General features: G+C 39.7%; 1 protein-coding gene across 6 annotated transcripts in view; it reads left to right on the top strand.

The window, feature by feature from the left end:
- Positions 1–18,141, top strand: part of LOC105495168 (PATJ crumbs cell polarity complex component) — a 428,227-nt gene that overhangs the window by 154,922 nt on the left and 255,164 nt on the right. For all 6 annotated transcript variants that reach the window (XM_011764431.2, XM_011764430.2, XM_011764432.2 and 3 more), the window contains 3 exons: positions 7,468–7,539; positions 8,847–9,024; positions 15,850–15,960. In XM_011764431.2, coding sequence (XP_011762733.2) covers positions 7,468–7,539; positions 8,847–9,024; positions 15,850–15,960 — 361 coding nt within the window. The remainder of the gene's footprint in view (positions 1–7,467; positions 7,540–8,846; positions 9,025–15,849; positions 15,961–18,141) is intronic.

Here is an 18,141-nt window from a genome sequence, read left to right as displayed (position 1 = left end):
TCGTGAAGAAGTCTTACCATTAATATCCGCTTGTTTGCTTATGGAGTACTCTATCTCCACCCACCCCCCCCCCCAAATCTGTAAAGAATTATAACTTTAGGCATTTGTGAGAAAGGCCTGAAACAAAACACATTGTTTCAATCGGATAGTTAATTCCTTTGGGGAAAAATTTGGTTATAAATCTCTGGTTGAAGGTAAGAGGCAAAAGTTCAGTTCATTTTTAAGACTTTATTTCTTTAAAGCAGTTTTTGATTCACAGCAAAATTGAGAAGAAGGTGCAGAGAGGAGATATCCTGTATACCCCCTACCCCAACATGCATAGCCTCCCCTATTGTCAGTATAGCCCACCAGGGTGGAACGTTTGTTACAATTGATAATATTGGTAAACTGACACATCATCTTCACCCAGAGTCCATAGTTTAGGTTCGGTTTCACTCTTGGTGTTGTATGTTCTGTAGGTTTGGAAAGTTCTGTTATTTTAAGATTTGAGTTTCTAACTGATTGAGCTATTGATCATACTTAATCACAGTGCAAATTATAAAATTTGAAGTTAGAAATTCCTTGTTAAAATTTCAAATATGTTTGTGCAAATTTACATCTTAATATGTATAGTAAGAATATTTCACTTGCTCAGTTAAATTTTAATTTGGGTTAAAAGGTACATGTGTTCATCAGTGTAAAGTGACTACATTAATTTGTTTAATTGCTCATCTCCTGTGACTGTACTTCTGAAACTACTCACACTATCTAGATAAGCTTTCACAAGTTTTATCTCTTGTTAGGTATGAACTAGTCTGAATAAAATGTGTGTATACAAAAACCTAGAAGAAGGGTAATACGCTCTGAGTTTCTTCCAACAGAGTAATTTGACGTACTTTATCAAAGAAATCTAAAATTGTTCATATTCTAGATAGAGTGCTTTCCCCCACCCCTTCTCCTAAGTTGTATATGAGCGTAAGCAGTTTAGGAAATGTTTAGTTTTTACTTTTTAAAATTAAGAAACAAATAGCCCATACTATTTGTTGAAGGTTGGTTTCCCTTCTGTTTTAGGGTGGTTTTGTTTTGTTTTGTTTTGTTTTGTTTTGTTTTGTTTTGTTTTGTTTCCCAATTAAAGAATTGTAGTGGCTCATGCCCATGATCCCAACACTTTGGGAGGCTGAGGCAGGAGGATTGCTTGAGTCCGGGTGTTTAAAACCAGTCTGGACAACATAATGAGACCCCATATGTACAAAGAGTAAAAAAATTAGCCGGACATGGTAGTGCATGCCTCTGGTCCCAGCCACCTGGTGAGGCTGCAGTGAGCTGTGATTGTGCCACTGTACTCCGGCCTGGGTAACAGAGTGAAACTGTGCTCAAAAAACAAAACAACAAAACAAGAGAAGAAAAAAACACAAGAATTTAATGCCTACAATGATAGCATAAAGGTGTCATGGTGAAATGCTTGCCTTTTTTTTCCCCTTAATGCCTATATGATTTGGGGTACAGGAAAGTGGAAAATGGAGAGGAGGAAGGTTTGTATTGTTTTAGGTTTTGTTTTGAATCTTATTGCAATTAATATTTAACAGAAGGCTGGGCATGGTGGCTCAGGCCTGTAATCCCAGCACTTTGGGAGGCTGAGGTGGGCGGATCACCTGAGGTTGGGAGTTCGAGACCAGCCTGACCAACATGAAGAAACCCCATCTCTACTAAAAATACAAAATTAGCTGGGCATGGTGGCACTTGCCTGTAATCACAGCTACTCGGGAGGCTGAGGCAGGAGAATAGCTTGAACCTGGGAGGTGGAGGTTGCAGTAAGCCAAGATTGCGCCATTGCACTCCAGCCTGGGCAACAAGAGCGAAACTCTGTCTCAAAAAAAAAAAAAAAAAAAAAAAAAAAAAAAAAAAAAACAACAACAAAAAACAAACAAACAAAAAACAAAAAACCCCACAGAGAATTCTAAAATACAGCGGAGCATGAAGATACTCCTTGCAGTAATGTCCATGTTCTAAAAGACAAGATACAATCTGATATGGTTTGACTCTGTGTCTCTACCCAAATCTCATCTCAAATTGTAATCCCCGTGTGTCAGGGGAGGGACCTCGTAGGAGGTGATTGGATTATGGGGGTGGTTTCCCCATGCTATTCTTACGATAGTGAGGGAGTTCTCACAAGATATGATGATGTAAAAGTGGCAGTTTCCCCTACACTCTCTGTCTCTTTCCTGCCAACATGTAAGATGTGCCTTCCTTCCCCTTTGCCTTCCACCATGATTGTAAGTTTCCTGAGGCCTCCCCAGCCATGTGGAACTGTGGGTAAATTAAAGCTCTTTTCTTTATAAATTACCCAGTCTCAGATAGTGTCTTTATACAGTGTGATAATGAACTAATATAGAGAATTGGTCCCGGCAGAGTGAAGTACTGCTATAAAGATAACCTGAAAATGTAGAAGTGACTTTGGAACTGCCTAATAGGCAGAGGTTGGAATGATTTGGAGGGCTCAGAAGCAGACAGGAAGATGTGGGAAAGTTTGGAACTTCCTAGAGACTTGTTGAATACTTTTGACCAAAATGCTGATGGTGATATGGACAATGAAGTCCAGGCTGGGTTGGTCTCAGATGAAGATGAGGAATTTATTGGCAAGTGGAGCAAAGGTCACTCTTGCTGTGCTTTAGCAAAAAGACTGGCAGCATTTTGCCCCTGCCTTAGAGATCTGTGGAACTTTGAACTTGAGAGAGATGATTTAGGGTATCTGGCGGAAGAAATTTCTAAGCAGCAAAGCATTGAAGAGGTGACCTGGCTTTTTCTGAAAGCATTCAATCATATGTGTTCACAAAGAGATGGTTTGAAATTGGAACTTATATTTAAAAAGGAAGCAGAGCATAAAGGTGTAGAAAATTTGCAGCCTGACCATGTGGTAGAAAAGAAAAACCCATTTTCTGGGGAGGAATTCAATCTGGCTGCAGAAATTTGCATAAGTAACAAGGAACTGAATGTTAATAGCCAAGACAATGGGGAAAATATCTCTAGGGCTTGTCAGAGATCTTTGTGCAGCCCCTCCCACCACAGTCCCGGAGGCCTAGGAGTGAAAAATGGTTTCGTGGGCTAGGCCTAAGGCCCTGCTACTCTGTGCAGCCTTGGTACTTTGTACCCTGTATTCCAGCTGCTCCAGCTCCAGCTGTGGCTAAAAGGGGCCAAGGTGCAGCTCGGGCTCTTGCTTCAGAGGGTACAAGCTCCAAGCCTTGGCGGCATCCATGTGGTGGTGGGCCTGAGGGTGCACAGAAGACAAGAGTTGAGCTTTGGGAGCCTCTGCCTAGATTTCAGAGGATATATGAAAATGTCTGGATGTCCAGGCAGAAGTCAGCTCAAGGGCAGAGCCCTCATGGAGAATCTCTACCAGGGCAATGCAGAGGAGAAATGTGGGGTTGAAGCCCCCAAATGGAGTCCCCATGGGGGCACTGCCTTGTGGAGCAGTGAGAAGAGGGCCATCATCTTGCAGACCCCAGAATGGTATCTCCACTGGCAGCTTGCACATGCAGCTGGAAAAGCTGCAGGCACTCACCTCCAGCTTGTGAAAGCAACCATGGGGGCTGTACCCTGCAGAGCCACAGGGGCGGAGCTGCCCAAGGCCTTGGGAACCCACCCCTTGCATCAGTGTTTCTTGGATGTGAGACATGGAGTCAAGGGAGATCATTTTGGAGCTTTAAGATTTAATGACTATGACCAGGCGGTAGCTCACGCCTGTAATCCCAGGACTTTGGGAGGCTGAGGCAGGCAAATCACCTGAGGTCAGAAGTTTGAAACCAGCCTGACCAATGTAGTGAAACCCTGTCTCTACTAAAAATACAAAAATTAGCCAGGTGTGGTGGTGCACACCTGAAAGCCCAGCTACTTGGGAGGCTGAGTCAGGAGAATTGCTTGAACTGGGAGGTGGAGGTTGCAGTGAGCCAAGATTGTGCCACTGCACTCCATCCTGGGAGACAGAGGAAGACTCCATCTCAAAAAAAAAAAAAAAAAATTGATGACTACCCCACTAGGTTTTGGACATACATGCAGCCTGTGGCCCCTTTGTTTTGGCCAATTTCTCCCATTTGGAGAACATTAAGAATGAAAACATTTACCCAATGCCTGTACCCCCATTGTATCTTGGGAATAACTAACTTGTTTTTGATTTTACAGGCTTCTAGGTAGAAAGGACTTGGCTTGTCTGAGATGAGACTTTGTACTTGGACTTTTGGGTTAATGCTTAAAGGAGTTAAGACTTTAGGAGACTGTTGGGAAGGCATGATTGCTTTTGAAATGTGAAAAGGACATAAGAGTTGGAAGGAGCCAAGGTGGAATGTTATGGTTTGGCTCCGTGTACCCACCCAAATTTCATCTCAAATCGTATTTCCCATGTGTCAGGTGAGGGACCTGGTGGGAGGTGATTGGATCATGGGCGAAGTTTTCACATGTTGTTCTCATGAGAGTGAGGGAGTTCTCATGAGATCTGATGATTTAAAAGTGGCAGTTTCCCCTGTGCACTCTCTCTCTCCTGCTGCCATGTATACCTTCCTTCCCCTTACCTTCTGCTATGGTTGTGAGTTTCCTGAAGCTTCCCCAGCCATGTGAAGCTGTTAGTCAATTAAACCTCATTTCTTTTTAAATTACCCAGTCTCAGGTAGTATCTTCATAGCAGTGTGAAAATGGACTAATACACAATCTAAGTGCATCATATATTGAGATAGCAGATAAATTACATCAATACAATGGCCTGTTAAGGTACTAGTAAATAAAAAATGATGATTATGATACTATGTGGGTAGATTTTTGTTATAAGTTCAAGTGAAAAAAATTATAGAGGAAATGAATATTGGTTGAGCCTCAGTTAATATCTAATTTAATCCTTGTTGTTATTACATAAGATCATCAAAATAGGACAGTTGGTGCTATGATTACAGTTGTCTAATGATAATCTAGTTGCAAAGAACAAGAATGTGATAGGTTAAAGTGAAAACAGTTTACTTGAATTGGTGGAACTGTGGGTGTATCATTGAGGGATTACAGTTACATACTCATAAACAGAAACCCCATTTAGTGTGACTTAACCAAATAAAGGCAAGTTTTTTTCATGTGAAAAGTCCTGAAGAAGGTGGTCTTAGGATGGTGTGGTGCTGTTGTCATCAGGGTCTTAAATACCTTCGTCCTTTCTGCTCTGCTGCCCTTAATGTATGACCTTACTCCTCATTGTTTCTGTATGATTTGAAGATGAATGTTTTACCACCAATATCACCTGTGAATTCTAGGCAAGAAGAAGGGGAGGGCACAGAGCACAAGGCTCCTGCCAGCTGATTCTCCTTCCTTTTAATGAGTTTTCCTGGAAGTCTCATCTAGGTACTTTTGGTTCCATATCACTGATCAGCAGTGTGGCACACAGTTCCCATTAGCTGAAAGAAAGTCCAGAAAATGTATTTTTTTCAAACCTGGGCATAGTGCCACCTAGAACAGAAGAGGGGTTATGTATTTATGGAAGAAGGGGAAAAAAAGACATTAGAAAGTAACCAGCAAGTGTCTGCCACGTTATTTTCCCCTGAATGCTGTGATGCTTTTAATCATAAAAATTAGACTGGCTAAGGTAAGAAAGACATCTGGTAGTGGGCGAGATGTAACGATCCTAATTTCTTTTTTATTTATTTATTTATTTATTTATTTATTTATTTTATTTATTTATTTTTTTAATTATTATTATTATACTTTAAGTTGTAGGGTACATGTGCATAACGTGCAGGTTTGTTACATATGTATACTTGTGCCTTGTTGGTGTGCTGCACCCATCAACTCGTCATTTACATCAGGTATAACTCCCAATGCAATACGATCCTAATTTCTTAACTGATATTTGGCTTGTCTAGATCCTTTCAGCCTTCTCCTTTTCACATGGCCTTACAATGGTTTTATCCTAGATACTAAGTCTCTAGAGGGCCAAGAAGGTGGAGTTTTGCTGCATTTTATAGGACTTACTTGAAAGTTCAGAGAAAAATGGGAGTATTGAAACTTAGGGCTAAAACAGATTTGGATACATGAGGAAAGGTTGTGAGGTTGTATAGTATGCTTAAGCCTTCTCTGAGCTTCAGTTCCTCCTGTGTAAAATATAATGTGATCTGCTGTGCTTACTTTGTAGGTTAGAGGGATTTTTGTTTTTGAGACAGAGTCTTGCTCTGTTGCCCAGGCTGGAGAATAGTGGTGTGATTATAGCTCACTACAGCTTTGAGCTCCTGATCTCAAATGATCCTCCTGCCCCAGCCTCCCCAGTCAGTAGCTGGTACTACAGGTGTGCCACCATGCCCAGCTAATTTTTTTTTTTTTTTTTAGAGATAGGGTCTCACTGTGTTGTCCAGGTTGGTCTTAAACTCCTGGGCTCAAGTGATCTTCCTGCCTTAACCTCCCAAAGCCCTGGGATTACAGCCATGAGCCACCACACCTGGCCAAGGGTTTTTATGAAAATGAAGTGGAAGAGATAGCACCTAGTTTTTTGTGTAGAGTAATACAATTTACAACATCAGACTGATTTCATTTAGTGGTCCAAAGCCACACACCTATTTCATGGTATAAATTAGACTTGAGCTTAGGACTTCTGATTTCTCTTCCAGATAATATACTGCACTGTCTATTCACTATTGCATTAATCTTATAACTAAATACTCTGTAACTCAGCATTTTACATTATCCAGTTCAGCAGTTCTTTTTTTTATTTTGAAACAGGGTCTTGCTTTGTCACCTAGGCTGAAGTGCAGTGGCACAAACATGACTCACTGCAGTCTTGACTTTCCAGGCTCAAGCAATCTTCCAGCCTCAGCCTCCCAAGTAACTGGGACTACAGGCATGTGCCACCATGCACAGCTGATTTTTTTGTAGAGACCAGGTTTCAACAATGTTCAGTTCAGTAGTTCTATACTAACTTAACTTGCTGGATGAAAAGTGGTGGTAGGTGGGAAGCAGTGAGGATCATTTTAGATGATATAAGTAACTGAAAAGTTCCCTATAAGTATGCAAAATATTCATGGGATACAAGAAATATTTAGGGCTAGAAAGATGGATCATATTGACCTGTTCATGTTGATTTATACTTGATACATATGATACTTGTCGATTTCTGTGTTTTAGCTGGTCAAACAAGTTTTAAGGAATACATTTTATAACATTTTACATATTGATAGAGAAACAAATTTGAAATTGCACAAATCAAACACAAACTTTTAGCATCTAGAGTGTCACCAATAAAAGTGTTTGTAATAATTCTGTGATTTTCTAATGCTGGGTGGGGATTAGTTGAGTTGAATGTTAAAGCAGTATCTTTTTGCTTTGCATATTTATTGATGTAAATATTTTAAAAATTTAAAAATTGAGAATCATTTAACTACCTATAGATTTTACAATTTCAAAACTTTCCAAGGACCTTAATAATGAGTGTGCCTTAAAATTGTGTGTATTTTTTTCTTTCTCCCTCTGTAGTGAGTTACCTGAGAGAGAAGAGGGCGAAGGAGAAGAAACTCCAAATTTTAGCCACTGGGGTCCTCCGAGAATGTATGTGGATGACATTATTGGCTTTCTCAATAGGAGCACAACCAGTTACTCTTTTCTTTAACTTAACAGAACATCATTTAGTCCTACTCTAATGATTGAAAAATTGTGATAATTCACCTGTAAGCTGGTCTACATTTTAGTTTCATTTTATCTTATCTAGAGATTTTTAGCCGAACGAAACGACTATAACTAATATTAGGAACATCTTTGATACTCTTTCAGAGAAAGCAACGTAGAAATGTCCATCTAACAAGTATAGTTTATCACTATGTCCTTAAGCAAGTTGGGTAAAGCTGCCTTGAATGCAGTAAAGCTTTCTTTTTTGGTAAACAACAATAACAGTAGTTGAGGCTTCTAGTATATATCAGTTTATCTCTACCTTCCTCCCCTGGTGGAGAGTCCATGTTTGTGCTAACAGAATATGTGGAAAACCCATCTTCCCTTGGATGTGGGGGAAGTTTTAAATACTCACCAGTCGCTGTAATTTTAAGTCACCACCAGGGCTGCACTTTAAGATGATGAAAGTCTCCCTTTAGCTGCTCTCTCTATTCCGTATCTATTATTAATTCCACCACCTCCACCCAAACTGGTTCTTTTCTTGTAATTGAAATCTGAATTTGTCTTAAAACATTTAAGAGTTGTTTTCTGAGTTACGTTTTTAATGAGTTAATTATTGGCTGCAATGCAAAACCTATAATATTTTGAGGGGGGCAGTTTTCATTTCATACTTTCTTTTAAATAATGACATGGAGGTAGGAAGAAAACAAAACCTTGTGACCTTAGGAGCAGGTAAAATCTGTCCTCTGATTAAAGAACCACAGAGATAAACCTGCTGACTGGGAAAAGCAACTTGGACAAGGAGCCACTCAGTGTCAAATTGATTTTATTCTGAAAGTCTGTACTTTTTGCCGAAATGACATATGTAGCTTTCTTGATTTTTTGTCTTGCCCATTTGTTATTTCTTCAGTCCTTTCTTTGCTTATGTTACGGATATAAATGAAAAGGACTAATCACAGAAAATATATTATGATAGGAGATGGGAACATTAGGGCTTAGCTAAACCTTCACTGAATATTTAGAGTTATATTTATTGTTCTAGAAATCTATGCTCTTCAGAACTGAAGCTTTCACTTGTTATGAATTATTGATAACATTGGAACTAGGTATAATTTGTATAACATTTGTAAAAATATATTTCAAAAATTTATATAAAATATGAGTCACAAGGATATAATACAAATGGAATACTTACAGTCCAACAGATTAAACTTGTTAATAAGTGAGTTTTGTTTTTTTCCTTTATATAGTGTTGAGATTTTTAGAGAACCCAATGTGTCTCTTGGGATCAGTATTGTTGGTGGACAAACTGTTATAAAACGTCTAAAGAATGGAGAGGAACTTAAAGGTATATTCATCAAACAAGTTTTAGAAGACAGTCCAGCAGGGAAAACAAACGCACTTAAAACTGGAGATAAAATACTTGAGGTAAATGATGTTAAAGTACTGTTTTTATTGGAAACATACTGTAAGACAGTGAAATAATCATTTAGCTCGAAGACCTTTCTTTATGTGTTGGGGACCGTGTATGTACAGTCGGTGTGCTCTATTTATATGCCTTAGTGTGTACATTGTATGCACAATTTATGAGTTTCTCAAGTGAGTGGGGGTGGGGGTAAACAAATAAAATGATAAAAGAAAAACTTCAGCTGATTGCAAAAAACACTTTAACTAACAAAGGGCTCTATGTAGAACAGGGCAGATGGTAGACATTATGCTTCTCCTACATTCTTTAACAAGCTATAAATTTTTTTCTTGAAGCTCTAAATTTTATAATTGTGTGTTAGTAGGATATCTATGCTTGTTTAGAGAAAGAAATTGACCCTGGAAGGTTGAAGACTATTGAGCGGGGAGGATCCATGATTTGCACCTGATATGCTTCGTGGGTGCTAAGTTTTAAAGACACATCAGGCCGAGCATGGTGACTCATGCCTATAATTCTAGCACTTTGGGAGGCCGAGGCGGGCACATCACTTGAGGTCAGGAGTTTGAGAGCAGCTTGGCCAACATGGTGAAACCCCATCTACTAAAAATGCAAAAATTAGCCGGGCATAGTGGCACACGCCTATATTCCCAGCTACTCAGGAGGCTGAGACAGGAGAATCGCTGGAACCCTGGAGGTGGAGGTTGCAGTGAGCTAAGATTGGACTGCCCTCTAGCCTGGGTGACAGAGCGACACTGTTGTCTCAAAGCAGAAAAAAAAAGGCACATGAAACCACTGAGAATGCCCTGAGGTGTGAATGTGATACATTTCTTTCCATTGGGTTAATTGGGTGACACCATGGTGGGCACCTCTAATCCCATAATCTGCTTGTTCTTGATTCATTCTTTATGATGCTAACCATCAATCATGGTGTTTCACCTCTGGTAGAATACAAAGAGCCCTGGATATCATGGGTTGGAGTCGGAGTCTGTCCTTTTTATTTTCTATGTGTTTTTGGACAAATCATTAGACCTACTTATTTTGTTTTCAGATAAAATGGAAATGAGAATTCAAAATTGATAGCATTATTGTGAGGATTAAATTAAAGAACTACATAAAAGCTGCTCTGTATATACAAATGTTGAGTTATATTTGTGCTGTGCAATGTTTAAAACAATTTTCAAATATACTACTAATATGGCAATGAAGAAAATGACCAAAAGTCCCTTCCCTTATGGTGTTTACATGATAGTGGGAATGGGGGAATAGACAATAAAATAAATAAGTATATGTAGAACGTCAGATTGTAATAAGTAGCTAGGAAACAAAATAAAGCAGGGGAGGAGGATAAGGAGCGTCGGGTTCAGGGGGATGGTGAAAGCAATAGTCGCACTTTTAATAGCTTTGTTATGGAAGATGATATTGGGACAAATAGAGGAAATGAGAGAGTCAGCCATATGGATATGTGGAGGAAGAAAAACATGCAAAAGCTCCGAGGTAGGAGCTTGCCTAGATGTGTTCAAGGAGTAGCAGGAAGTCCAGCAATGATAGCATAGCGTGAACAAGCCAGAAGGGGTAAGAGAAAAGGGCTGAGGAGTGGTGGGAAGCCACATCATGTAGAGCCTGAAAGCTCTGGAAGGTCTTCTGCTCTGAATGCAGTGGAGAGTCACTGGAGAATTATGAGCAGGTAAGTATTGTTTCAAGGGAGTATTCTGGCTTCGGGGGCGGGGATGGAAGCAGGGGCCTCAGCCAGAAGGCTGTTGCAGTAACTTAGGAGAGAAAGAATGGCGGCCTGGACCAGAAGGAGGGCAGTCAGGTTGTAGCATATTTTGCAGGTGAATAATAGGACTTACTAACGGAATGGATGCGAATAAAGTGGCAAAGATAATTGAAAAGCTTTTCAGCTTGAGAAATTGAAGATGGAATTTCCATTTGCTGAGATGGAGAATACTGTGGGAGGAACAGATTTGGGGAGATACGTTTTAGACATGTTAGGCTAAGATGCCTATTTGACATCCATATAGTGATAGTCATTTAGATAAACAAATAAGGAGTCCCGTATTCTTACTAATTTTTTTGGTCTTTTTCCTCAGTTTCAGTTAAAGTTTGTCTCCCACTGTGATTATGGATTTGTTTGCTATTCTTTGTAATTCTGTTGGTTTTGCTGTATTTAGTGGATTTGTTGGTGATTTGCTTTTGACATTATGTAGTTTTCCTCTTTATTCCTATTAGTTACTTTTTACCTTAAATTCTATTTTATTAATATTGGTAACCCTGTTTTATTTTAGTTATTAATTTACATGGTACTTTGCTTTTTTTTTGAAATGGAATCTCTCTGTGTCACCCAGGCTAGAGTGCAGTGGCACTATCTCGGCTCACTGCAGCCTCCATCTCCCAGGTTCAAGCAATTCTCCTGCCTCAGCCTCCTGAGTAGCTGGGATTACAGGCACCCACTACCTTGCCTGGCTAATTTTTGTATGTATTGGTAGAGATGGGGTTTTGCCATGTTGTTCAGGCTGATCTCGAACTCCTGACCTCAGGTGATCTGCCCACCTCAGCCTCCCAAAGTGCTGGTATTACAGGCATGAGCAACATATAGCTAAATTTTGTTTTTTAAATTCAATCATCTAGAAAATAAGTGAGGTGAATTCACTTTTACTTTGATTACTGATCTATTATAATTTAATTTTTTAATATTTATTTTTGTATTATAGTTTTCTTAATGTATTTTGAAATCATCATAAATTCATAGGAAATTACAAAGAAGTATATGCGGAAGTCCCATGTAACCTTCACTCAGTCACCTCCAATTTTAATATCTTATACAACTATACTATAATAGCAACACCAAGAAAATGACATTGACTCAATCCGTAGTTTATTCAGATTTCACCAGTTATGCATGCATTGATTTGTGTGTGTGTTTGTAGCTCTATACAGTTTTATCACATGTAAAACCTTGCATATGCACCACCACGATTGAGAAACTCAACTGTGTCATCACCACAGAACTCCCTTGCATTACCCTTCTGTATTAGTCCGTTCTCAACTGCTATGAAGAAATACCTGAGAGTGGATAATTTATGAAAGAAAGAGGTTAAATTGACTGACAGTTCCGCATTGCTGGGGAGGCCTCAGGAAACTTATAATCATGGTGGAAAGAGAAGCAGGCACCTTCTTCACTTTCGATTGCCTCTTCCCTTTCTCTCCCATCCCTAACTTCTGTCAACCAGTTTTCTGTTTGTTGATGTCTATAAATATGTTATTTCACTATTATCTCATAAATGCAATTATGCATTATGTGTTATTTTTGAGATTGCCTTTTTTTACTTAGCATAATCTCCTTGAGTTTCTTTCAATTTGTTGTACACATTAATAGTTCATTCCTATGGCTGGGTGAGGTGGCTCACACCTGTAATCCCAGCACTTTGGGAGGCGGAGGCAAGAGAATGGATTGAGTCCAAGAGTTCAAGATTTGCTTGGGCAACATAATAAGACCCTCTCTCTACAAATAAACTACCACTTTCTTCCTTTTTGTTGAGTAGTTGTCTTTGGAAATTCAGGCTGCCAAAACAAAATACCATAAACATAGAAATTCCATTATAGTTTTGAAGGCTGGGAACTCCAAGATCAAGGCATTGGCAGATTCAGTGTCTGGTGAGGACCTGTTTTCTGTGGGGCCAGAGATGCCCTTCTCACTGTGTCCTCACATAGTAGAAGGGATGAGCTAGCTATCTTGCGTCTCTTTTATAAGGCCACTAATCCCATTCTTGAAGGCAGAGCCCTCATGACCTAATCCATTTGTAAAGGCCCTAGCTACCTCCTAATACCTTCACCTTAGAGGTTAGGATTTCAAGATATGAATTGTGAAGGACACATAAATTCCAACCATAGCAGTGGCATTTCATAATATGGATGTACCAATTTGTTTAATCATTCACCCACTGAAAGACACTTGGGTAGTTTTTAATTATTGACTATTACAAATAAATCTGCTCTAAATATTTGTGTACAAATTCCTGAGTGAAAGTAAGTCTACATTTCTCTAGGATAAATACCCAAGGGTGCAATTACTGAGTTTTATGGTAATTTTACTTTTGGTTTTGGAAAGAATTGTCAAACTCTTTTCCAGAGTGACTGGCTATACCGTTTTACATTCACACCAGCAGTGTTTAAGTTTCTCCATATTCTTACCAACCTTTTCCCTTTACTCTCACACTCAGAACACTAGATGTCACCAGATGTGTAGGAGTTTCCCCCATACACTAAGCAGTTCTCCAGTGGACACCAACTGGATATCTTACCATTCTGTTCAATTCCGATACTATGTATCTGGAGATAGTGTCAGATCCCCAGCGGACACCAACTGTCTTATAATTTAATTCAATTCCGATACTATGTACTTGGATATAGCATCAGATCATACAGTTGAGGGCTTGGTCCCACAAGATTGCCCCCATGTCAGACGCCAATCTTAGTAGGTTGTCACCTATACTTCTGACCAGCTGGCTACAAACCAGAATTCCCACATCCCTCCCCCTGAATTTTGTTAATTTACTAGGGCAGCTCAGAGAAACACTTACTTACATTTACTGGTTATACAAAGGTTACAGATGGACAGCCAGATGAAGAGATGCATAGGGCAAAGCGTGAGGAGGAGGGCACAGAGCATCCACACTCTGGGTGTACTACCTGCCACCCTTCCAGCATGTCGACATGTTCAACAACCCAGAAGCTCATCAAATCTTGTTGTTCAAGGGTTTTTACAGAGCTTCATCTCTAGCCCCCACCCTCACTTCTTGGAGATCGTGGGGGAAGTGCAGGGATTCTCTAATCCTTTGGTCTTTCTGTGACTTGCCCCATCCCGAGGCTATCCGGGGGATCTACCCTAAGCCACTTCAGTAGCATGAACTCACATGTGAAAAGGGCTGTTAATGCATAACAAAAGACACTCCTACCACTCAGGAAACTCCAAGGGCACTCTGTGACAAGAACAAGGACATTTCATATTATACCACAGGCACACACATCTGTGTCCTCAGCTTCTCATGTGCTCACTTCCTCCTCAGCCTACTCAAGTTCAGTGGTTGGCAGCTCCAACCCCTCCCTTGCATGTGCTTCCTACTCTTGATCCTCTTTCCTTTCACTGAACTTGTCTGGGAGAATCCCCTAGTTAAGTGCAGCTCTGCTTATTCCAGGTCTCTAGCATGGCTGGAAAAATAACCAGCCATGGTATCTGGTCTCATTAGAAGCTCATGAGCACCCCCTTAAGCGGGTCTTTAGTTTTGCCCTGCTGTCCTGTAATTTTCTCCTAGCTGGTTCAGTCTCCAGTTTTTATAAGTGATATGATTTGACTGTGTCCTCACCCAAATCTCATCTTGAATTGTAGTTACCAAAATCCCCACATGTCATGGGAGGGACCCAGTGGGAGGTAATTGAATCATGGGGGTGGTTACCCCTGCTCTGCTGTTCTTGTGATGGTGAGTGAGTTCTTACAAGATCTGATGATTTTACAAGGAACTTTTCCCCCTTTTCTTGGCACTTCCCCTTCCTGCCATGTGTTTGCTTCCCCTTCCACTATGATTGTAAGTTTCCTGAAGCCTCCCCAGCCATACAGAACCATGAGATAATTAAACCTCTTTCCTTTATAAATTACCTAGTGTTACGCAGTTCTTTATAGCAATGTGAGAACAAACTAATATGACAGGTAACTGTGCCAAACTCCTTATGCCTCTTAACTTAGTCTTGCTCTCAGTTTAAGGTCCTGGTTTCAGGTTTCATTGAGAAAATAGAGGCAGTTAAAGGGAACTTCCCCTGCTTCCAGTGCTCACCAAATCTTTTTTCTAACTGCCTCTGTAACAGCAAAGGAATTACATTTGTGCTTCTATCCAAAGCCAATCTCTCTAACTTGTACGGTAGGAATCATTTCCTCTTGACTATCCAAGGATATTGTCCTTACAGTTGTCATGTCTCTCCTTTATCATCCATTTTTTTCTCTACACTGTATCATTATTGCTGTAATATTTCCTCCCGTCTTAAAAACATCCCACATCCCTCTCCACCCACATTCCTGTTTCCTCGGTCCTCTAATAGCAAAGCAGTCTTCACAAATTGTTAGTATCCATTGAGACCATAGACCATCCCAGCATTTACCAAGGCTTTGTTACATTATACATTTGAAAACTTAGTTCTGTTAAACATGTTTTGGAAATGTGGAGTGCTCTTGGACATTTATGGGCATGTTAGCAAGTTACATTCTCTGAAATTTCTATAATAAGGAACTGTTTACACTTACTCAAATTTATTGAACACATAAATAATTTTAGTAAAAGAACTTGTGGATGTTTTTTGTTACTTCTTTTTAAACATAATTTGAGAAATGTTCAACTACTCGATTGTGGTAACAGGCGATTTGCTTAAAATATTATGCCTCTCAGCTTAATGGAGAGATGATAAAAGTCCATAGATATTCCCAGCCTCCTTTATCCCACTCGGAATTATGTACTGTGCTCCTGGCAGAGGTGACAGACATCTTAAGGTTCTGTTACTGTCCGAACTACCTGTTTTGGATGATTATATTTAACCAGGGCTGTTTTTATTAATATATTTGACTTATCTACTTTTCTAAAGGTGAAATGTTACTTTCCTTAAACATGTTCTCCTAAAATAGCCAAGCCTTTTATGGGCCAATCTTATTTTTTTTCTGACTGTGGTCTAACTCCTTAGACTCTGGTTGTTCTCATAACTAGGTAATACACATGAACTTTGAATTAACCTATCTGCAATATCTAATGCTGGTCTAATTGAAATAAGTTGCTCCTGTGTTTCAGGTGTCTGGAGTAGATTTGCAGAATGCCTCACACAGCGAAGCAGTTGAGGCCATTAAGAATGCAGGAAACCCTGTGGTGTTCGTTGTTCAGAGCTTGTCATCCACTCCACGAGTAAGTTTTAGTTCATATTTTCAAAAAGTTTAACAATACTCTGGATACCTGCAGACCAAGCTGTGCCCTCTAAATATTTTCCACATATTTTCATTGTAGTTCCCAAACTATAGTTAAAGTATGAGCTTCATAAAAATTTAGTCATTAAGTTCCCTTTTTTCCCCTCCAGTTTTGATCTTCTGGTCAAATTGGAGTCATTACAGTGTGCATTGGTTTAAGTTACTGCTCCTGGAATCAAACAGACCTGTTTTCAATTTCTTGATTCCTTATTTACCAGCTTTGCTAACTTGGAGGCAAGTTACTTTTCTGAGCAAGTTACTTTGTTTATGAAATACTTTGAACAGAGGGTCACGTGTCAAAACATTGTAGAGATACTATCACATGTTGTGTATATTTACTAAAAGATGTAAAAATAAAAACACGTTGACATGTTGTACTGTTGTGTGTTTTAATGTTAGAGATTCCAAATGTAAAAATAGCAATATTTAATCATAAAATTTTTCTTTTTCTTCTTTTTCTTTTTTTTGAGATGGAGTCTTGCTCTGTTGCCCAGTCTGGAGTGCAGTGGCACGATCTCAGCTCACTGCAACCTCTGCCTCCCAGGTTCAAGTGATTCTTGTGCCTTAGCCTCCCAAATAGCTGGGATTGCAAGCATGTACCACTATGCCCCACTAATTTTTGTGTTTTTAGCAGAGACGAGATTTCACCTTGTTCGCTAGGCTGGTCTCAAACTCCTGGCCTCAAGTGATCTGCCCACCTTGGCCTCCCAAAGTGCTGGTATTTCAGGTGTGAGCCATTGCACCTGACCTACAGTTTTTCTTCTGTAATGAATTACTCCTGTGGTATGGAATTGGCACTGTGATATGAAATGTCAGTGGCAGGATATGGATTTTATACTACAATGTGCAACAGAAACATCACCCTTAAAACTGGAAGCAATATTCTTTTTCTTCATTTTATAATGGAAGACAGCTGCTCAAAACATATACACTTCTTTTTTTGTTTGTTTCTGGGGACAGAGTCTCATTCTGTCACCTAACCTGGAGTGCAGTGGCATGATCATAGCTCGCTGTAGCCTTTATCTCCTGAGCTCAAGCAATCTTATTATCTTAGCCTCCCAAGTAGCTGGGATTACAGGTGCATGCCACTACACCTGGTGAATTTTTTTTTTTGGTTTTTTGACAGGGTCTCACTTTGTTCCCCAGGCTTACATATGCACGTCTAACTGCATATTTTAAAAATTTATTTGCTTTCCAATATAGTTTTGTAGTGCATTCCAATCTGTTGTATGTCAAGGCAAAAAGAAAATAATACTTATATGGCAAACTGGGTGGGTATATGGTTGGCTATCCCAGTGGTGAGGGCATTGATGGAATATTTTGCATACTTGTAACCTGCCTATGCACAGTGAGCTGCAGCCTGCATTGGCACCTCTGCTGTGTCACTGCATTTTGCAGTGTGGTGCCTTCCATTCTTAGCACCATGTTTACACCATCAAGACTAATTGAGAGAGGTGAGCTGAATAAAGTTCTCTTGTTTTCATAAAATTTGAAATTCAATAAGAATTTTTAGAATCCAGTTTTTAATTCTTATAATATTGAGAATGTAGTTGAGGCCATGGCTTTTATTTTTGGAAACCTAGTTCGACAGGAAAATTGGCCAGATTGTTGTTTGCCAAACTATACTTCCAAATCAATAATTTTGAACGAGAATGAGCCAATCAAATTACACATTTGCGTGGCCAGCTGTGAATGCCCTGCCAAAAAGGCTAAGCTTTCAATCCAACCTTTGCTAGTGAGCTGAGGTGGAAAGTTTTGTTTGGATGACACAAAGAGTGCAATTTCTTTCAATTATTCAAACAAAGAAAATCTCTTCAGCACCATACCATGCTCAAGTTACTTACTCCCTATGTAGTATAATAGAGTGCCACATTGTACATTCAGTTCATCAGGCATTGAACTATCTGTGATTCTATCCAAGGGAGCATATCCCATTGATGATGTTAATTACTATGTCCATGACTTGTTCCGTTTTCAACTTTGTTTACAGGGCAAAGTGACTTTTCTTTTTTGAGACAGGGTCTTATTCTGTCCCCCAGGCTGAGTGCAGTGGCACAATCATGGCTTGCTGAAACCCCGAACTCCTTGGCTCAAGCAATCTTCCCAGTTCAACCTCCCAAGT

This window comes from Macaca nemestrina, chromosome 1 (genome assembly GCF_043159975.1).
Source record: "Macaca nemestrina isolate mMacNem1 chromosome 1, mMacNem.hap1, whole genome shotgun sequence".
NCBI lineage: Eukaryota > Metazoa > Chordata > Mammalia > Primates > Cercopithecidae > Macaca > Macaca nemestrina.
This window is presented reverse-complemented; position numbering and strand designations above follow the sequence as displayed.